This window comes from Sebastes umbrosus, chromosome 3 (assembly GCF_015220745.1).
Source record: "Sebastes umbrosus isolate fSebUmb1 chromosome 3, fSebUmb1.pri, whole genome shotgun sequence".
NCBI lineage: Eukaryota > Metazoa > Chordata > Actinopteri > Perciformes > Sebastidae > Sebastes > Sebastes umbrosus.
This window is the reverse complement of record NC_051271.1, coordinates 25,740,330-25,762,754: the sequence shown is the minus strand read 5'-3', so window position 1 is coordinate 25,762,754 and position 22,425 is coordinate 25,740,330. Positions and strand designations below refer to the sequence as shown.

Genomic DNA, 22,425 nt, shown 5'->3' with positions numbered 1-22,425 from the left:
CTGATATATCTTCTTCCTCTGTGCCATAGAGCTCCATTGCTGTCCAAAATCTATTAAAAACGAATCAGTGAGCCACACTGTTGCATTGGGTGACATGTTCCTTGATTACCATGAACACACACACTGTATTTTATTTTGACTCGATCACACATTCACCGTCCTGCTGCCACAAATACTCACCATAGCACCAAATGAGGATTAATCCACCGCTGAAAATAGTCCCCAACAAATTCACCTTTTCCTCCTGTTTGTTTGATTAAAAACTACAGTGACCGGCTGATTTAGGAAATTACTGAGCCTTTTTCTTTAAAAAAAATGAAACTATATATTTGTGTTTTTAAAGATTTACTTCTTCAGAAGGAAGCAATGAGTTTGGAGCTGAGAGCCACAGACAGGAAGTCAGGAAGCATTGAGAGACGGACTAACATGTTGTTGGTTTTGACCTTTTCATGGATTTTGATGACAATACGTAAACATGTAGAATAATGTCAGCCTGATACATCTTTTTAAATCCACTCATTTTTGCCTGAATAACAATCTTCAACACAGTAAAACATCTCATCCACACAGATTGATTCACTGTTTGTTCAAACTCTCTCAAAGTGTTCTGTCAGTGATAGAAAGTTGTCTTAAGTACAGGAAGTCACACCTGTTCACAATCTTCAGGCAGCTGCAGAAGTTCAAACCAGAACTGAAAGTTTTTGCTCGTTCATTTCACATGCTGTGACACATATTGATTCAAAGTACAACCTCACATCTGCACCACCTATACGGCTCTCTTTATCAAGTAAACAGTTCTGAAAATGATTGAGCTGTTTTTACTGTTAGCCAAACAAAATAGGCAATGTGAAAACTTCACTTATTTTTTAAAATATTGCACACTAAATGAAAATGACCGTTAGATGCAGCCCTGATTCACACTGCAGTTTGTAAAAGGACTGTTTCGGACTGAAGACTAGGGCTGCAACTAATGATAATTTCATTAACCTGTCAATTATTTTCTTGATTAATTGATCAAAGATATTCAGTTTACTGTCATATAGGAGTAAAGAAAACAGAAAATATTCACATTTAAGAATCTGAAATCAGAGAATTTTGACTTTTTTTCTTTTCTTAAAAAATGACTCAAACCGTTGCAGCTCTACTGAAGACATCACCTTTCGCTGTGCAAAATTATGACATGCATTTTCCACTTCTGACATTTTACAGATTAATTGAGATAATATAACATTATCATTGTTTATAGCCCTATATTGAACCTCAGAAACTGAAGGAATATTATCATCATCCAGTTGGGATTCGTGTTTGTGTCCAATATTCACTCTCTTTCAGCTCAGTTTTGGTCCACACCAACTCGTGTCCTGAGGGAAATATCTGTTTCTTTAGCTCTAAAGGCTCCACTATGTTCAGTCTATAACTGTGTCTGTCTGCTTTTTGCTGCTGAGCAGGTAGTGTACAGAGGGTTTATTGGAAAACAGCTGCCTACTGCTGCTGGAAACTGCTGATGAGAGCGCTGAGAACCAAACAGTAAATATGCAGTGAAAACCAAAACTATGAGCTGAAAGATAGAAATTAAAAAGGGGGAACTCCAGAGTCAAGTGATAATTCTCTGTAATCCATAGTTAGTGTATTGCCTACTATAGATGGCGGTCGGCATGCACCTAGTTCGGAAAAACAGACAGGAGTACCAGCACGGGAGCAAAGCAATGTTCTACTGTGGTAGTAGGTACGGGGCAGCAGCAAAACAGATTTCAGTTCAAGTGCACGCTATATTTAGAATATTTTCACCACTTCGCCTTGCCGTCAGAAAGCACTGAAAGCTGTAAAAATATTCTAAATATAGCGTACACTACACTTAAACTGATATTGATTTTTTAGGTGTCTAAAATACGTTTTGCTGCTGCCCTCGTCCACAGCAGTACATTGCTTTGCTCCCGGTACTTCTTTTAGTGATTTAGATGTAGATTTCTTTGTTTAGTATTTCCTGAGATCTTACAGACGGCAATTAATCGATAAAATAATAGTCAGATTCGCAGCCCTAAAAGTCAGGTACAACACACAGCACTATTTGTGACCGTCCACGCTCAACTGTGCAGTGCTACATTGATTCATCTCATCTATCCTCTCCAAAAAACATTGATGACACTGAAAAATAATTGTTAAATGAGAGTGATAGTGCCTGACTGAACAGTACAGGGTGTGAAGCAGAGAAGTGATGTTTGAGCTTTAATCTGACTGCTCAGACAGACTGTTGAGGTGTAAAACCCTCTGCTGTAAATCCCATCACACTGATGAGAGGATTAGAGGAAAGGTCTGCAGCCTCACCGTTACCACCACCACTGTTTTTAGCTCCTTCTGTCTGCACATGAAAAACTGTCTCATTGTCACATCTTCAATGAAAGAATGAACGTTTCAAAGTGTAAAACTTCAGACTCTCACAGCCGGCCTGGCTGGACCTTTCCTATTGAGACGTCAGTGAGGTAAAAATAGAAATAATTGGCTGATTTATTTTTTGGAGAGACATGCTGGTTTAGAGGGTTAGGTTTGCACATTAAAATAAGAGTATGGACCCTCACAGATTAAATTCAGCAATATTTGCTGTCGTAAAAATAGAAAAACAATTCAGATCTGTGTTCTATCCAATAGGAAGGCAGAGAAAAAACGAGTATTTAGTGGTCGTTTACTGTGTTTCCATCAACATTTGGCCATTGTTTGTAGAAAAAGATGCTTTTCTAAAAAACGTTTACATATACACTGTTTTGGAATAAGATAATCCCTGCATATTGTTGAGCAGAGAAGTTCAAGAATTAACAAGCAGCCAAGTAATTCATTCTCTGGATCATTTTGTTTGCCCAGAAGACGTAACACTACAATATTTGTGTTTTATGGATGCATCGAAGACTTTTGACCGAATTAATCATGGTAAATTGTTTATTAAACTACAACAACGAGGGGTCCCCCCATATTCGATAAGGATCTTACACTTTTGGTATTAGCATCCAACCATATGGGGTATCATATCCGCACCCTTCCTAATGTCTAATGGGGTCCGACAAGGTGGAATACTGTTACCGGTTCTCTTCAATCTGTATATGGATGATCTTTCAAAAAAGCTGAAAGAGTGTAAGACTGGATGTATGGTGAGGGATAGTCTTGTTAATCATCTATTGTACGCTGGTGACTTTGTCGTCCTGTCTCCTAATAGTGCTGGCTTACAGCGACTGCTCAGAGTCTGCTCAAGTTAAGGTGTGCAGTATGACATTAAATTTAACTCTAAAAAGAGTGTTGTCATGATTACTAAAACCAAGGAGGATCAGAAGCCAGATTTCCCTTCATTCTTTCTGGCAGACCAAGCGCTAAATGTGGTGAACAAAGTAAGATATTTGGGTCACATCGTCGGGAATGATCGATGTGATGACAATGATGTGCAGCGCCAGTGTTGCAAACTGTACGCACAAGCCAATATGCTGGCACATAAATTTCACATGTGTACAGATGATGTTAAAGCAGCTCTTTTCAGAGCCTACTGTACTCCACTCTATACAGCACACTTGTGGTGCAGTTACAGCAAAGCAGAAATGAAAAAGCTTATTGTGGCATTTAATGATGCATCCAGAATCTTGCTCAAGCTCCCAAGATAGACAAGTGCAAGTCATATATTTGTGACTAGCGACGTTCCTACCTTCCATGCTGTGTTGAGGGATTTTATGTGTCGATTAAATGATTAAAAAAATGTAATCATAATGGCCTTAACTGAGCCCACACAAAGTGACACAAGGTACTCCTCTGGTTTTTGGAAACATTGGAACAAATGCCTATATATGTTTTAATCACTGTAAACTGCAATGATTATATCTCTGTGTTGTTGTCCTTGTATTGTATTGTATTTTATTTTATGTATACTGACATGACCTACGGGTCTGAAATAAAGTTAATGAATGAATGCTTTTAACATAATGGAAAAAAAATAAATCAGCAAATTACGGGTGGATGACAAAAAACACGACAGAGATAAGCCTGCTGAAAAACTTAACTGCTATATACAGTTGGCTATTTTAATCTACAGCAATGCATCGTAGTCTATAAGATCATCATATGTTTGTAGCATCGCTGTCCTGTGAGAACCACGTATCTCTAAAAAGTCAACTTTTCATGGTGTCAGAAAAACAGCCCTGTTTACAGCTTTGTGACGACGCAATTTCAAAGGTTTTTTTTTAATAGTTTATTTAGCTTATGAAAGTGGGAGGATTTTCTCAGCACATCCTTCAGTTTATCTCAAACATCAACACATCTTTTCACTGGACACGAAGGGGATGAAAAACTTTAATCTGAAAAGTAACTAAAGTATGTTTGTTTTTTGTTTGTTTGTTTGCTTTTTTTGTTTTTTATCCTTTAACTACTAATGTTCTTTGTCAACATTTTTGTTTGCCCTTAGTTCCTAGTATTGTCTGTTTTTGTTGATATATATAAAAAATGAGGCATGATAAACACCCCACAGAAGTCTGTATCACTGACATGCACATGCTTCCTAATAAAAATATTTGAAACAAAAACACATTAACACATAATTAAAACAGTTATAAAAACATAAAAACATTAAATATTAGAAAATAAAAACAAGCTAAAAATAAAAGCTATAGGATAGAAGCTAAAATAGAGTATAACACACAAGAGTAAAAGCTCTAGTGCAGTATATAAGATCATTATCTGATTTAATAAAAGACAGCAGCAGCAAACAGGAAAGTTTTAAGCTTTGATTTAAAATAACATTAAGACATAATTGAAACAGTTATAAAAAATTAAAGATTAGAAAATAAAAACATGCTAAAAATAAAAGCTAGGATTGAAGCTAAAATAGAGTATAACACACAAGAGTAAAAGCTCTAGTGTAGTATATAACAATTAAAACACACACAAACAGACTACGAAACAGCTTTTACCCACAGGCTGTCAAGTGTGTAGAACCCCCCCCCCCAAAGGCTGAGGACACTAGCTGCTGAACCATAATTTGCACTTTATGATGATGATCCACTTATTTATTGTTCTACTTGTGACTGAATGTTTTAATGTTTGTTTTTCACTGCAAAGAGCTGCTAAACTGTTTTTCGTTGTTTTCAATGACAATAAAGTATATCTATCTATCTATAAGATCCTTATCTGGTTTAATAAAAGGCAGCAGCAGCAAAGAGGAACGTTTTAAGCTTTGATTGAAAATAACATTAAGACATAATTGAAACAGTTATAAAAAATTAAAGATTAGAAAATAAAAACAAGCTAAAAATAAAAGCTATAGGATAGAAGCTAAAATAGAGTATAACACACAAGAGTAAAAGCTCTAGTGCAGTATATAAGATCATTATCTGATTTAATAAAAGACAGCAGCAGCAAACAGGAAAGTTTTAAGCTTTGATTTAAAATAACATTAAGACATAATTGAAACAGTTATAAAAACATTAAAGATTAGAAAATAAAAATAAAAGCTAGGATAGAAGCTAAAATAGAGTATAACACACAAGAGTAAAAGCTCTAGTGCAGTATATAAGATCATTATCTGGTTTAATAAAAGGCAGCAGCAGCAAACAGGAACGTTTTAAGCTTTGATTTATAATAACTCAGAGTTGGAGTTGGTCCTGCAGGTTTCTGGGAGCTTGTTCCAGATATTTGGTGCATAAAAACTGCAAAACATGACAGTGCTTGTGTAAATGTAGCTGCTGAGTCCACATGATGCTCCCAACAGCAGCTCAGGCAGCTGTGACAGCAGCTAGCCAGCTAGCTTCAGCTTAGCTCCAGTACATTCATTGCTGTAGCAGTTAGTGTTAAATCCACTGAGCTGACAGTGAAGTCAACACCAAACGCTGACCCAAGACACACAGAACCACATTTCACTTTCGATGACAGGGCTGATAAGGCTCTGAATATCCTGTTTGGCCTGTGGTAAAAGCTAATGCTAAGGCTAGTGTTGTAACCGAGGTTACACGTAGACTGGCTGATGCTAGCAGGTTAGCCGTTAGACAGCTAACTGCTAACTGACACTCTCAACAGGAGAAATGACACAACACACAAAGTTCAGTCACTGCGGGGCTCCAGTCGCTTTACGTACCTGTCGTGTGAAGCACAGCAGCCGGTGTTTGTCCTCGTCAACATCACAGGAACACCAGAGGAACCGGGAGGAACCGGGAGGAAAACAACAGCACACAGCAGCAGCAGCAGCAGCAGCAGATACCAACAGCACTACAGAGACCATCATGCACCGCGCGGAGGAGGAGCGACAAAAGCCGGTTCTTCTTCTCTTCTTGTAAAGTTGGCTGCTGCCACCTGCTGACCAGCTGTCACCTGTAAAACCATCATGGTAAAAACATACACACTAAGAGTATGTACCAATCACAGCTGTGGAGGCAATGGTATAGTTCTTTATATGTAAGGCATTGATGTATTTTTACACTTACTTTACACTATATATATACTTTACACTATACATCCTGTATACCACTTTATAGACTGCACATATGCACATATTACATTTATTTATTGCACATACTACATTTATTTATTGACGGACTGCATACACTATGTTCACCCATTCATTCTGTATCTTTTATATCTCTATTATTATTGTTTTTATAATTTTTGTATACCTTTACCTCTCCTGTGTTTCACTCTGTTTGCTGATATTGCTGCTTTGACACCTGAATTTCCCTCCAGAGATTAATAAAGGTTCATCTTATCTTATTCATATATATTTTTAATATTTATATTTGTAATATCTTTTAATCATGACTTTTTATAGAGCTTCCTGTATTATATGTAATGTACTGTTGTTGTTGTTTTCTTTTTTCTTATCTGGACCTTAAGTCTGCAATAAAGTTTGAATTGAATATGTGGACGGATGTAACTAAGAACATATACACAAGTACTGTATTTAAGTACACGTTTGAGGTACTTGTACTTTACTTGAGTAGTTCCATTTTATGCAACTTTATACATCTACTCCTCTACATCTCAGCTTTAGTTACTTTCTACAATTTTTCATAGGTTTTACTGGTTTAACTGAAGAATAGTTCACCCCAAAATTTTAATTTGAGTTTAATGGCAACCTCCTAAACAGATACTACTCTGTTTAAAGCTGCAGGAAGTGTAAAAGTCAGCTGAACATTGTATTTGAACTGTTGTATAGTTTCTTTTTTAATATATGTCAAGATATTTTCATGCGTATATTTAAATACATGTGGACAAGAGTGGAGACTGGATTTTCATTTTAGGGTGAGGTTTTTATTCCTCAAGTAACTACTGAGTAACCTCACAAGAAAGGTACAACACGTTATTGGGTCATTAAATTTAAAACAATTCCTCCTCTTGGGATCAGGAATGCGATCAGAGGAACTTGAAGGAAACTACACAATAAATGTTTTCTTATACACAAGTGGGATGTTTGGCCTCATGGTGGTGCTAGAGGAAATGTCAGAAAGTCACCAATATCATCAGAAAATCTCTTCTAGGTACTTCATGGTAATCTGGACAGGAGTTGTTGAGATATTAGTATTTCAGTATTGATATATATTTATGTAAACGTACGTGTACAGGAGCATTTTGGGGTGACGTATTCCTTTAAGAGCACTTTAAGAGCGAAACATGCATCATCCAACGGGAAAGTGTTTAAGTGTTTATTTCTCTTTTAACTAATTAGAATTGCTGGTTTATTGTCATTCATGCCTGTAGTATATTTTGATTTTGTTTAAAAACTTACACTCGGTCTGGATGTGTGTGTTTCAAGTCACAAGACGGCAGCTTAAAACGTTTCCCAAGAAATATATTTCTGTTATGTTATGATACAAAGCTGGTATTAAGATCATAAAATACAGTTATTCTGTGTTCAAAGAGGCAACAGCATTACAGAGGAAGGTCACTTTTTCAGAGAAAATGATCAAATACAGAAATATGTTATGGATCACGAAAAGTTTGAGTTTGTGTCACATTTTCCTGCTTAAAAACTCTTATTTCCCACAGAAACGCCTTTAGAAACAAGAACTGGAGCACAGTGAGACAATAAAACACTGGACTGAAACCAAACTGGGGATCACGTCTTAGTGTTAATGGCTCTTTAAGGCAAGGTGAGACATTACTGCTGGTAAACTCTGCATTGATTTACAAAACACATTACTGAAGAGGTAAAGGAATAAATAAAAAAGTGTGAGGCATCATCACAGTTTTGTCCAGCTAGGGAAGAACTTTCACCACTATAAAGGAGGACAGACAACAAAGCCTGAAACATATATGATATTCAAAAAAGGGCAGGAATCAACACAATAAATGCATTTATTTTGGTCAAAATTAAGTTAAATTAAGTTATAAAAAATTAAGTTATGAAAAAAAACTCAAAGCATATAGTTCTGTTCACCCTTCTGTTGGTTAAGGCTTGAGATAAGAAGTCTGAGAGGTTTCTAGTCCAGCGGGCTTTGAAAGATGAGTCTGATGCAGCCGGACTCTCCACTCAGCGGCTGGATGCAGAACGGGCAGGCGGCGTGGAAGGTGTGCGTGCCGTGCGGCAGCGGGATCTGACTCCAGTACGCCGCCGTCTTCTCCGAGCAGACGTGACCGCAGGGGACGAAGGCGCGGGTGGGGGGCTCCGCGTCCACGTAGAAGGCCGCCTCGCAACCCAGCCACAGCGGCTTGTAGGGGCCCCGCGTCCGGCACATGGGGCACTCTCTCTCCTGACACTCCGCCTCCACCTCGGGGTCGCGGCGGCCCCCCCAGCCGTGGTAGCCGTGCACGTGGCCGCAGCGCAGGTAGGCCCAGGGCTGCTTCTCGTCCACGACGTCTTTACGGCGCATGCTGGGGAAGGCCAGCGTGTTGAAGCCCACGGGACACTGCGGCCGCCCGGCGTTCAGCTCCTGCCGCAGCAGGTCCAGGTGTTTGACGGTGGGCGTGTGTGCCAGGCCCTCTGCTGTCCGCCACAGCAGCGTGGCACCGCACAGGTCAACGAGAGACCCGTCCACCAGCTCGTTAGACTCAGGCTCCACCTGAAGGAGGGAAGAGCAGAAGAAAATAGAGACTGAGACTGCATCATTTTTATATGAGAGCTAAATTCAAGATGTTGCTTCCTTGATTCTGTAACTCAACACAACTGAGGGTTTCTTCAGCCTCTTCTGAAAATATGAAACATGTACTTTGGGTTTACTATCCATATTCCAAGATAAATAACATGTACTAAAACACCTTGATATCATCATTTGAACCATTCATGGTTTTAACATAGTTGAAGGTACCCTGCAGAGTTTTTAACCACTAGTAGCACTATGAAGCAATATTTTTACAAGAGCTTCCCCGTTTTGTTTGTATCATGCACAGAAGATATGATAGCACTTTATTTATCCTGAGGCAAATTGTTGCAGAACAAAGTAGGAAATAATGGAAATATAAAGAGTGCAAACTATGGCTGCACAATTAATTAAAGAACAGGTAAGTGTATATGGTTAATTCAAAATGTTCGATGATTATGTCCATGACATTGCCCGTTGTGTCCCCTAAAGGCTCTGACACACCAAGCTGACGGTCGGCCGTCGGACAGTTTGGTGCATGTTGAATCGGCGGCGGAGCCCGTCGGTGAGAGAAATCGCTCTGATTGGATGTTCAGCCGATTCAGTGCACAAGAAGAGAAAAGGACGTGAGGAAAGCAAGCCGACAAGTAAAGTCAAGAGGACACAAGCACAGAAGGCTCTTCTCAATTTTCATCTCCATCTCATCTGATCATTCCAATACACGGATATTTTCACAACGACATGGCCATCTGGAATGAAGATAAGTAGTGAGTGAGAGTGGTGTGAAAACGGTCTGCAAACGCCGCTTTGTACTTATCATAACAACGGCTTTTATATCCGCCTTCCCCGGTCTTCCGGTTTCCCTTTTTGAATGATGAATACAGATTGCAGCGACCTGCTCGTGTGGAGAGTTATATGCAGGTGCAGAACATACATGCATGAACTGTCCGTCGGCTGTAGTCTTTGCAGTGTGTTTGGGTGCAACTTTTTGGCCAAGACAAAGGCAACGTGAGGCCACGCAACTGGTGGCCTTCGTCGACGCTAGTTCTTTGATGTCGGGTTGGTTCGTCTGGGGCTTAAGTGTGTCCCCTGTCATCATTTTATCCTGTTAGACGTGTATGAAATTGTCGTAATTAGCATATGAATTCTTCAGTTATGGCCAAAAACGTGATTTGTGAGGTCACAGTGACGTTTGACCACCGAAATCTAATCAGTTCATTCTTGAATCCAAGTGGCCGTTTGTGCAAAAATTGTCAGGCATAAAAACTACAGCTCCCATGAAGAGCCGGGAGAGTCACCCACCATCTTGCCCCTCTGCTGAGATGATCTGGTTTCCCGCAGCGTGAAGACGTTGCCGCAGACGGACATTTCCCTCCACAGACCAGGTTTAGAGCCCTGGATGAAGCCGTGGCGCGGGTGCATCACCAGAACACCGTTGGTGGTCAGTCCGTCCATCTGACCGTCCTGCATCCTCCACTTCGCTGCTTTCTCCTGTGGAGAATTTAAGACTCAATGTTTAGCCTTAAAAACAATTAATCTAATAATGAATCACTCAAACAGCACCAGTTAGTGCAGCTTACACCGAGGAAGATGTTCTTGGAAGTGTCGAAGCCTGCGGCGTAGATCCGTGCCGTGTAAGGAGGGTCTCTTTGGCAGATGATGCGGCAGGCGAAACGGGAGATGGTGCTCTGAACCGTCTGACCGTCAGCATGGCCCTGACCATCGGGCAGTGTGTCTGTCACCACAAAGTCAATGGGAGTCTCTGTCGAACGACCAATCTGTCATGATACACAGACAAGATTTATGTTACCAACTCTAGTATTAAAGTGTGTGTACATGCTGATGCCTGCAGACGATTTTATCTTAAGTGTCATGTACAGTGGGACACTATGTCAGTGATTTGATTAAGTGGCCTGTACGTCCCACCTGTCTCATGAGAAAATGCCGGAAAACTACAATAGGAAATGGGCAAAAGTCAAACTGAGGCTTTTACATTTAAAGCTACTACGAGGAACTTTAATTTTGTGTTGATTTTGGCGGTACATGGCGACAAAAGCGATAGTGTTTCAGAGCACCAGAGTCCCTTTAGAAAACCTCTCATTTTACTGCAGCAGGGTCTGACAGTCTGCCCCTCGCAGTCCTGGTTCTGGTTCTCTCATGCCTCCCTTCCCTCCAGCGGGCCCAGCAATACGGCCTCGGCCTCCAGCAGCATGGTGTCAGTGTTGGCTCCCAGAGGGGACCGAAGGAGCAGTCGAGGCGAAGCTCTGCTCCAGGTCGGAGGAGGAGCCTCCTCGTGCTGGAGCTCCGACTGCAGGTCGAAGGCGGCAGCGAAACCGGATCTAGGTCTGTCCGCAGATCCGGTTTCGCTGCCGTCTGAGCTGAAGGAGTTTCTGGTGAACCTGCATGATTTCCTCTGATTCTGCGCAGAATCTGACCAGGTGGCACCAATGACAAGAACAACTATATAGAAATAGCCAATCCTGTCATTGATGGTCTTGTTTACTTATGTAGGTCATATAGAGGCATCAGTATTAAATTGAGACTGTTTCATAACCACTTCAAAGTTCCTCACAATAACTTTAAGAAACCGGATAATTTCTGTAATTTTTATCACAGCAATTTGTTTGCAGCTGTGTTGATTCTCATTTCTGTTTCTAATTCCTCAATTGTGGTTTCTCATTTTTCTTTTGTTTTGCTCTAAATGACTTACTGTACCAACCACAGTCTTTTGTGGTTTGAGGAAATTATACCGAGCGCCAAACCCACATTGTGCGATATGCAAAATGTATGGAGGTCAAAAACAAACAAGCACAAGAACAAAAGCAAAGCTATTTTTCTTAACTGTGAAGAAGTTTACTTTTTGGAGATACAAGATTTCAGTAATGAAAGACTAAATGATTTACTTCAAGTGTGAGGAAAGGCACAAAGTTAAAGAGAATGAACCTCATATTATGAAACCTAGAACTCTACTGACTGAAAATAATACAGACTGTGTCAGTTTGACTTACAGGTTGTTGTCTAATCATTGTGTGACCATCCAGACACACAAAAATAAACCATGAAAAGTTGAATTTGATCTGTACATCTGAAGTGACATCAGGTAGAGTTAGAGGATGCTACAGACCTGGAACATGTCTGTGTTGCTGTCGTGGGTGTACTCCACCACCACCGTCTGTACCCGGGACAGAGTGTATGAAATACTGTGCTGCTCCTTGTTGCTTACAGCCTTCAGAAAAACACAAGAGATGCACTGTTACAATGTATTTAAGGTTTAAGGACAAACACAACTGTTATTGTTCTTTTTGTTCAATAATGGCATATTTTATTAGAGCGGGTCCTAACCCATTATTTATTTTTTTAGGTTTTTATATCATTCTGTAGCTTCCCAGTGGTTTTGCTTGTATCTTCAATTCCAAACATTCAAATTTTGTTTAAAGTATGTATGTTTCAGCATCAAAATGCTATTATCCCAAGCCCTTCTAAAAACCTTTTCCCACGTGACCTGACGTAGGTTTCTGCATGATGACAGTGCTATATGTACAGTATATATAATTCATTATAGTCAGTGTATCAACGTCTAACCGACTGATGGAGCGGTAGACCGGCAACTCCCGTAAAATTACTGTTTTTGTGAATGTAGTCTGGTTGCTATCAAGACAGCGATATAACAGCTTCAGTTCCCCGTCGGAAAGGGCTGTCTGACGGCGAGGTAAAGCGGCGAAAATATTCAAAATATAGTGTACACTTAAACTGATATTGATTTTTTTATGTGGCTAAAATATGTTTATCTGCTGCTCCCGTCCACAGCTGCTTTACCTCGCCGTCAGACAGCTCGTTCCAACAGTAACTGAAGCCACCAGACTACATAAAAAAAATCAGTAATTTTACCTTGCAGAAGACGACAGTATACATACAACCCAAATTCAAAAAAATCCATACTAACCGTTTCAGCTATTTCCAAACTTAGCACAGCTAGCGTTGACTCAGCAAGTGCTAGTGTTCACATTATTCATAACCTCATTGATTAGCTTACTTTGCTAACCTACATCATTGCTTTTTGTAACTGAGTGGGTGTTTCCATTTGTAACTGAGTGGGTGTTTCCATTTGAAAAAAACCCGGAAAAGAACAAAGATGAACCCGCCCTTTAATGATGAGTGTGTATAAATATGTGGCAAACTCAAAATTTCCACTTAATATAAATCCACTTACAGTATGTATCTTGGTAATATGCACAGAAACAGAACTGTTAAAGCATGGAATAAGGTGTTTCCATGCCTCATTAGTTCACTGCAGTTGCCTCATACAACCACATTTAAAAAGTAATATACAAGAGCAAGTTCACTTTCTGTTTTCTTTTGTGTTGCTAAAGGTCTCACTGCTGTGCTGCATGTCATAGGGCCTGATGGACACTGCTACCAGTGTGTTAATCTCTCACCTTGGAAGCCTGAGGTGTGCTGCATGAGTGGACAGTGCTGGGTTTCACACCGCTGGCCTTGTTCCTGCGGTACAGAGCGAAGCGACTCTTTCTCCTCCCCTTGTCACCGTTGGGCAGGGAGCCGTTACACCTGAACACACAAGATGGGAAATGTCTCATAACATTCACAGAAGATTCACACAGGTTATCTACAAAACTGCAGCATTGATTTTAGAGATCAATTATGATTAAGATATACAGTATATAACGCCCTAATTGTTAATGAGGCAAACTGGTAAATGAATTCCCATATTTTGATCAGAGAAATCTGCCAAAAGAAGTCCAATCCTGGTTTATACTTCAGTGATGAAACAGTGGGACAGTAGTAGGGTCCCTGACAGCTTTATTTCAGTTCTAGATACAATAATACAAAAGCAAACAAAAGATTTGAAACCACAGCAGCCAACCTCTCTGAACCACAGGCGCTCTCTTGTGTCCACAGTGAATGGGCTCCAGTCAGGAAGTCAATTGCATTCTTTACTGCGGTGGAGTTTCTCGATACATTTAACTGTGTTTAGACAGAGTTATGCTGCTCCTGAACAATAAACACTATCTGCAAGAGGTGGGACAAAGTCTTGACTATGAAATCCTCAAGTAAAGACCAACAAGTCTTTTAGGGTGCTTTCACATCAGGGACCCGGCCCCGGATCCGAGTACACTTGTCCCCAAAGTCCAGTTCGATTGATTAGTGTGAATGCTGCGTACCGTACTCGGGGACGGTTCGTCGATCTGTGCCCGAGTCCACTTAAAAAGGTGGTCTGGAGTACGGTTCATGTGTACTCTGGTACACAAGTGACGTTAGCAGTTAGTGAATAGTTTTGAAAGGGCAGGCTTATTTCAATGCCGTCGGTCTCCTCCTAAATCTGTATACATATAAAACTGTTTAATATCCATGTCTGTATATGCATGCAGCATGTACCGATCTCATCCTCTGAGCTGCACGGCCGTGCGTGATAAAGCAGGAAGGCAGGCGAGAGGTTCATTCAAATATAAACAATAGGTGATGGGGTTGAGTGATGTTTGTTATTTTATTTAGCTAATTCAATGTTCTGTCTGCGAAGAATGAGAGCCACTCAGTTGCTCAGCGGGCAGAGAGAGAGAGACGGGGTGGGTGGGGGGGTAGACAACGTGTAGAGTCTGCCTATTTTCACATCAAACTCAGTGAAATAAGAGTTTATTTCGGCCAAACCAGTCAGTGTTGGTGATTGCTGGAAAGACTAACGACGTCAGTATTGGTGAGTTTTTAATTTTGTTTCTGTCAAGTTTGAATGAAGTGTTTTACGATGCTCCGCTGATTAGAACAGCTGACTTCAACATAAACAAATCCACGTGGATGATGACGCAAGCGTACTCGGGTACGGAACAACTTTACTAATGTGAAAGCTGAAGGGAGAGGGGGGGCAATCGTATTTGGGCACGTCACAGCATCGTACCTAATGTAAAAAACGCCCTTAGGTTGCTTTTACATCAGGGACCCAGGCCCGGATCCAAGTACACTTGTCCCCAAAGTCCAGTTCGTTTGATTAGTGTGAACGCTCCTTACCGTACTCGGGCACGGATCGACGAACCGTGCCTGAGTACGCACTGGTGAGTTTTATTTTGTTTCTGTCAAGTTTGATTGAAGTGTTTTACAATGCTCCACCACTAGAACGGCTGGATGATGACGCAAGCGTACTCGTGTACGGAACAACTTTACTTATGTGAAAGCTGAGCAGAGAGGGGGAGCAATCGTACTAGAGCACTGTATGGTCCATCTGCGTACTGTTCTGTTTTTTTTAATTATTATTATTATTATTTAATATATTTATATTCTACTTTTTCACATACTTGTGTACATAATATGTCTATTCTTTACCTTTATTTTTCAAGCTCTGTTGTACTTTTCTTTGCTTAAGTAAAATGATCATATGTGTCTTGGTGTGTTAATCCTGTCTTTAAATCTTTAAATGTGAATGTATTAATCTATAGTATCATCTGTTGTATGTCTGCTGGTCTGCACTGACAAACACACCACTCTCTGCTGCTTGTGCGATGCGATTGGCTGCTGTTGATTTGATTCAGAGAACTGTGTATCATGTAAGGACTTGATTCATAAATGAAGACTTTGATCTCTTTGGGGAGGATTTTTAGTCATTCCAAGTCAAAAAGCTACGACAAGTCCAAGTAACCAAAATGTCTAATTTTTACTTGTCTATTTCTACACCTGTTCAATAAAGATACAACATGTAAATCAGACAGTTTGAAGCTGTTGGAAGTTGCATTTTCCCCCTACTTCAAGTCTTTATGCTATGCTAAGCTAAACATGTCCTGGACTTATCTACCTAATGCAGGTAAGAAATCAAACAGGCATGTTTCCCAAACATTTTTTTCACTGCTCTCACTGGAGACAGGAAGCTTTTTGGGCGAGAGAAAGCTGAAGAGCAACAACTGTTTCAGTCCAAAATTCAAAAACAGGATGCTGTGGTAATGTGGTTTACCATTTATCCATCAGGACGCCTGTTATGTAAGTACAACTTAAACTGAACAACATTTTTTTGCAAAACATAATTTATTTGCAGAACATTGTTCTCATCCTGAGCATAAAATTATGAAAGCTACATGTTGTTGGACCTTAAATTAAAAGTCAGTTTGGCTAGAGTTTATCTTCAGAGCCAGACTGCTGCCAGCCGCAGGTCAAGTAAACATTTGAGTTCAGTTAAAAGTGGAGCCATTCTTTCACTGGATAATGCAAACTTCCTGCGTTTCAGATAAAGTGAGGCCACCTTCTTTTCTCAGACCACCCCAGCTCCACTGTGGCTCCAATGCATGACACATGACACAACCCCTGTTTTCACAAACTATCTGGCTCTTTAAAATTAAACCTTATGACCAGTGTAATTGCCAGTTACTGGGTCTTGCAGACTGTTTAGTTCCACATGTGGACACTATGATACGAAAGCAAACAAAAGGTCTGAAACCGCAGCAGCCACAACTCTCCTGACGTGTCTCCACCTCCCTGAACCACAGGCGCTCTCTTGTGTCCACAGTGAATGGCCTTCAGTCAGGAAGTCAGCTGCATTCTTTACTGTGGTGGAGTCTTTCTACACATTTAACTGTTATGCTGCCCCTGAACAATGTCATACTGCACAAAAAAATCTTACAAGGCCCACTGAGCTCAAACTAAGTGATTTGCATTAATCTTATTTTTCTGGACAAACATAGAAATGAGGGCTGTCAAAGTTAACGCGATAATAACGCCTTAACGCTTTTAACGCCACAAATTTCTTTAACACATTAACGCAACTATAGTTTTAAAGCATTGTTGAATCGATTGGTACCAACCATGTCATACTAGCCTGTCGTGAAGGAGGCTAAATAATGCTCCAAACTTGCGCTCAATTTTGGTGAGGAAAAACTGGCATGGCCATTTTCAAAGGGGTCCCTTGACCTCTGACCTCCAGATATGTGAATGAAAATGGGTTCTATGGGTACCCACGAGTCTCCCCTTTACAGACACGCCCACTTTATGATAATCACATGCAGTTTGGGGCAAGTCATAATCAAGTCAGCACACTGACACACTGACACCTGTTGCTGCCTGTTGGGCTTGAATTTGCCATGTTATGCTAAATGCAGTACCTGTGAGGGTTTCTGGACAATATCTGACATTTTTTGTGTTGTTAATTGATTTCCAATATTAAATACTGTATATACATACATTTGCATAAGGCAAGCATATTTGCCCACTCCCATGTTGATAAGTGTATGAAACACTGGGACAACTCTCCCTTTAAAGGTACATTTTGAACAGAAATGTGCGATTAATCGGGATTAAATATTTCAGACTAGAGGAAGCACTGTGGCAAAACAATGCATAAGTCTAGACTAGTGTAGGCTTTCTGCTACAGCTAGAATATAAAAATACAAACCAAGAAGTTTAGTTTAAAGGCTTATCAAGTGCCAAGACTACACACAGTAGAGCTGGGTATCCAGTATCAAAGTACCCCAGTATCAAAACCTGTATGTATGTATATGTAAAGCTTGCATAAAACTTTGATCACATAATCTTTTGATTTACATTTTAAAAATTGCCACTTTTAGACAATTTTATACAGGCAAAGTTCTTGTACGACTACTTGTTTTAAGACAACATTTAACATTTAAGAGCTTTGGCTTTCATTCTTTGTTTAATGAAAAAAGTGTTTTGTAGAAAAGTACATTTATATTTCTCAAGATAGCAAAAATCAGTTACATATTCAAAAAAAGAAAAAAGAAAAAATCTAGGCAGAGGGCTGCGAGTCTCTAGATACAAACACCACCACACACTTCTTGCCAGTCATTAGTGACGAGTGAGGAAAATCCTACTCATTCTGTCTTGTTGTTGATTTAAGTTATTGCTCATCATATTTGTCTTGTTTGCTATAAGCTGTTGCAACAGTACAATTTCCTGCAGGGATTAATAAAGTAATCTCTCAATCTATATTTGACTTTTATTATCTTGCCAGATGGCACTGCATTAAGCATGTGGAAAAACTAGTCAGAACCCCATTGTTTGATGAACTTCTCCATGTTTTTGTGCAAGAACCTTCTGTAAAGACATTCCTGCTGCAACAACGCATGAAAGAGGAAGCCAGTGTTGCTTTTTAAGCAATGCTAATGTTATTGCAAAAGAAGCCTTTTTCCTCTTTCATTTCCTAGACTACAATTTTTCAGCTCTCCATTTTTGCTTTGGATGAACTTGACATGTCACAAAACTGGAATTTTGATGTAATCTATGAGTATGTGTTCCAAATCTGTGCAGCTTCTGGCAAAATAGCATTATCACAAAGCAAAAATAAAAAGGCCCAACACAGTTTTAATATTGTTTATACATTTACAAACCGTTGTCTCCTATGTTTGATTTGAAAAATGCAAACAACAGGTACACCAAGTAGCTAAAAAGAGACTGGATGTGTTGATCAACTCTTTCTTGACTGGCTCTGTAAATTAGCTTGTTGAGCTAATAGTCATAGTGTCCCTGAAAGCACCACCTAGATGAGTTTCAAGACTGACTGAAAAATCACACGTTGAAATAGAGTGCTCCAGGGATGACGTATTTTTGTAGGCCAACCAGGAAGTTAGCATCGCCCTGGTTCCCTCGACAAAAAGCCAAGGTGATTTTTCCATTGGGTTTTGGATTATTACAGAAAATTAGCTCTGTGGTGTTTATGATACTTACATGTTTTGTTCCGTAAGATAATCTCCACAAATGAACACCACTTTTATGATTTCTGAAGTGTGAACGCAATCGCCAGAAGTAAAAAGCTAATGTTAGGCTATAAACAAACTACACCACGGTCGCATGAGCGTGAGTATACACAATGAGGCTGTAAAGGCAGACGAGTCGGCATGAGGACATTTAGTAGTCTCATTTGGCCACGTGCTAGCAACTGCCTTTTTTAAGACACATAAAGGCTTCAAAATTCATGAGTGAGGTATTTATAATTTATTTTATGTCGTAGAACAAAACGTTAAAATCTCTTCAACTTGTGTTAACAACAGACCTTATCTCAGACATCTAACTAAAAACCCATTAAAAAAAAACATTGACTTCGAGATGAGGGAACCGGAGGTGCTGACATGCTAACTCATTTCCGGGTTTTAGGACTCATTCCTGTAGCACTCTATAAAGTTTCCTGATAAACAAATAAAGCAGACCACTGCGGTGGATTACTACCTAAAGCAAGTTAGATTCTCATACTGAAATGGTCTCTTTCCAATGCATGCCTGAAAAGAAGGAACCCGGTCCAAACACAGATGTTATTCCTAAGAAAATGAAATGGTCAGCAGTAATGTAAAAAAGTCCACGTATACGAGTAGTTAAATGGCTAAAACAAGCAAAACCTTTAAAGCTGATGATTTAGAAGTTTTGACCACATCTGTAAAAGCTTCTTAGTGAACTTCTTACCCCAGCACAATGAGCTCTCCATATTTGACTGGTCCTTTGGTGGAAGCAGGGGAGGTGAGGATGTTTTCCTGACCGAGCGAAAACATCTGTGCAGCTTTCAGGGAGAGGGGGGGAAGAAGGGTGAGGACTTTCCCACTGTCACCCTCAGAGCGTCTACATCAGCGCCGGTATACACATCACCTGCAGACACGATCAAAAGAAGACATTTTAAGATAAGTTTGAGAAAGCGTCACTTTGGATATTTAATTTAAAATTTTAAAAAACCTCTTCAGAAGTTCATACAAACACACACAAAGGCTTCATAACACAACACCATTCATTATTACAATACACCCACACTGTCTCTGTACTGGGAGCTGGGGGCAACAGGGGTAGACAATGTGTGAATTCACTCCAGTACACTGAGTGGGGTTGTTAGGTGTGCGTCCGTGACGGGGTGACTCACTCAGCAGCACACTGGGACTGATGTTATAATCCTTTGTACCATAAAATAAAAACAAGTCGAAGTCAGAAGCACAACTCTGATGTCAAAAGGCCGAAGTGGTTGTTATGAGGAGAACTGCACTGATGTGTTGGATTTCACAAACCAAAAGACTTTAAGGTTTGTTCAAAAGACTCATTACACCAGAGACAAAAATTCTGGTCTTGCCAAAGAGGTTCAGAATACTCAACTCAAAAACTACAACAGATAGGAACTAAAAAAGATATATATAATCATCATTGTGTGAAAGCTTAGTTACCTTGAATGAGTTTAAGGCTCTGGTGAAATCGCTGCAATCCAGTTTGTCTATGTGCAAGTTTGTATGTTGTATGAGGAAGTTTTCATGTTGTTAATTTATGTGTTGTCTGTTACTTTCACTATAACTGTCTTGTTGCTATCTTGGCCAGGTCTCCCTTGTAAAAGAGATCTTTGATCTCAATGGGACTAACCTGGTTAAATAAAGGACAATAAATAAATAAAAAGCAACTGTAACTCTTGTTGACCTTTTGAGCTCATGATTATGATCTTTTCAGACCGCTCTGAAAAACATTTTTGTTAAGTTCCTGACAAATTGATTTGTTTAGCCTCTTACCAAGCAGCTTCTTCTATAACACTCAGAATCAAACACTTCCTCACATACCAATGTTTACAGGCTCCGTGGACACAAACATGCTGCTGCTTTACAAGTTCATTAGCCAAATAAAAGCATTAGAACACCAAAAGTAAAAATTAAAATGTCAGTAGGAGTAAAATACTTTGATTCATTTTATCTCCATTTATAATGTGTTAATGTGATAAATAAGGTTAAAAACACCCGGCTACAAGTCTGTATAAGGAAGCTGTTTTGCAACAGGTTTCCTCTTTTAACGAGATAAAATCAAGAGACAGGAAACAAAAACAGCATCAAGTGTCGCCAATACCAAAGTAAAAAATATCAAAGGTTAGGATGTGGTATGATAAAGACATGGTGAAGATGGTAATCATTATTCTGCTTTGCCATGTGCTGGGAAATAGAGCTGCTAAAGATCTTAATGCTGGTTCTTGCTGCCTCAGAGCTGCTTTAACAGACAGTGACAACAACTATCAGCCTGATTTAAACATATCATATATGCACCTTCAGGACACACTTCACCCAGAAACAAAGTTGTCTATGTTATGCTTCAATGTGCTGTAATTCTGTTGCACAGTTTGTTCAGCACAACTCACTGTTTTACAGAAAATTTGGTCAATTTTATAATTTCTTAGGTTTTTGTACATGCCTGGAAATAACGCTGCATGCATCATTATAATTCCAGGTTTTCCTGGAAGCATGAGAAACCTTCTGAGCTTAAAAAGCCCTTTTGGAGTTAAGGCTATCTATTTAAAGGCAACCTGTGAAGTTTTTGACCACTAGTAGAACTATGGAGCATTTTTTATGTGTGCATACTCATTCCTGTCAATGGTTTCACACTATTACTCTGGTTCTACGGTAGCGGTAACGCCATCAAGAAATGCAGAGAAGAAGACAGCTAGCAAGTAAACATGGATGAAAACAATACATACATGGTCCAATATTTTAAGAAAAAACAGCTATATACTGTATGACTATTTTGATAATTAGGTCAGAAACCCCAACATTACCTGGTACCATGTTCGCTTTTCTTTATGTTATATGACGTTAAACTGAATTTGTTTGCTTGTTTCGACTGTTGGTTGGTTATAACAAGACATTTGAAGATGTCACTGCAACCTTCCCAATTTAACAAGTTGGGAATTGTCGAGGCTAACAGCTAAATCAGATCCAGTTTAGTGAGGAAATGGTAAGGACAACTTGGTTGATATTTGTCAGAATATAACAGCTGGACTCACAAATACATTTTAATTTTTTTATAATTACATTAATTTACACATCATACTGCAATTTGCACACTTGTGCGCATACATATGCTTAAAAGGGTTCTTAACTATTATGTCAGTACTTGTGTTTGACATTTGTTTGTGTACTGTGTGGTTTATTCGTGTGCTGTTATAAAGTCTCTAAAGTTTTCTCACTGTCTGTCCTGGCCCATATAGTATACCCACGCAGCCCCCTGGCGAGGCACCTGTCAACAACAAGAACTATTTCATTCCTCGCCTGGAGGAGACGGTAAAGAAGAGAGCGAGTGTGAGAGAGTCTGTGTGTTGTGGCTATTCTTGTCTCATTTGTGGTCTGATAAACAGTGAACTCATCTAAACTGGTTTAATCTAAACTGGGTTGAAAAACGATGCAATCTGGTTGCCATGGTAATGAATTACGTCTGACTTTAACCCCCACCCCCATTCTCTGTTTGAAGAGAATGAACAGGAAGTAAAACTGGCACGAGTGGGTGGGCGGTTAAAAAGCTCCAACAGTTTAAAATTGACTCAATACAATCAACTCCATAATCTGTGTCCAGTGTCCTAAAGTGGTCTGTTAATTTTCGTTGTGCGTTTGAAATGCTAAGTATCCTCACTAAAATGTGCCTGTTCTGTGCTGCAGGGGAGGGGCCC

General features: G+C 39.7%; 2 protein-coding genes across 3 annotated transcripts in view; both read right to left on the bottom strand.

Moving 5' to 3' along the window:
• Positions 1–6,268, bottom strand: part of vps54 (VPS54 subunit of GARP complex) — a 31,049-nt gene extending 24,781 nt beyond the window's left edge. For both annotated transcript variants that reach the window (XM_037765253.1, XM_037765254.1), the window contains exon 1: positions 6,101–6,268. In XM_037765253.1, the coding sequence (XP_037621181.1) occupies positions 6,101–6,247 (147 nt within the window). In that variant the 5' untranslated portion in view covers positions 6,248–6,268. The remainder of the gene's footprint in view (positions 1–6,100) is intronic.
• Positions 6,269–7,786: 1,518 nt separating this feature from the next.
• Positions 7,787–22,425, bottom strand: part of LOC119485410 (E3 ubiquitin-protein ligase pellino homolog 1-like) — a 19,735-nt gene continuing 5,096 nt past the window's right edge. The window contains exons 2-7 of the mRNA XM_037765013.1: positions 19,437–19,616; positions 13,472–13,601; positions 12,160–12,261; positions 10,616–10,813; positions 10,338–10,526; positions 7,787–9,017 (exon numbers count right to left, since the gene is read on the bottom strand). Coding sequence (XP_037620941.1) covers positions 8,439–9,017; positions 10,338–10,526; positions 10,616–10,813; positions 12,160–12,261; positions 13,472–13,601; positions 19,437–19,522 — 1,284 coding nt within the window. The 5' untranslated portion in view covers positions 19,523–19,616 and the 3' untranslated portion in view covers positions 7,787–8,438. The remainder of the gene's footprint in view (positions 9,018–10,337; positions 10,527–10,615; positions 10,814–12,159; positions 12,262–13,471; positions 13,602–19,436; positions 19,617–22,425) is intronic.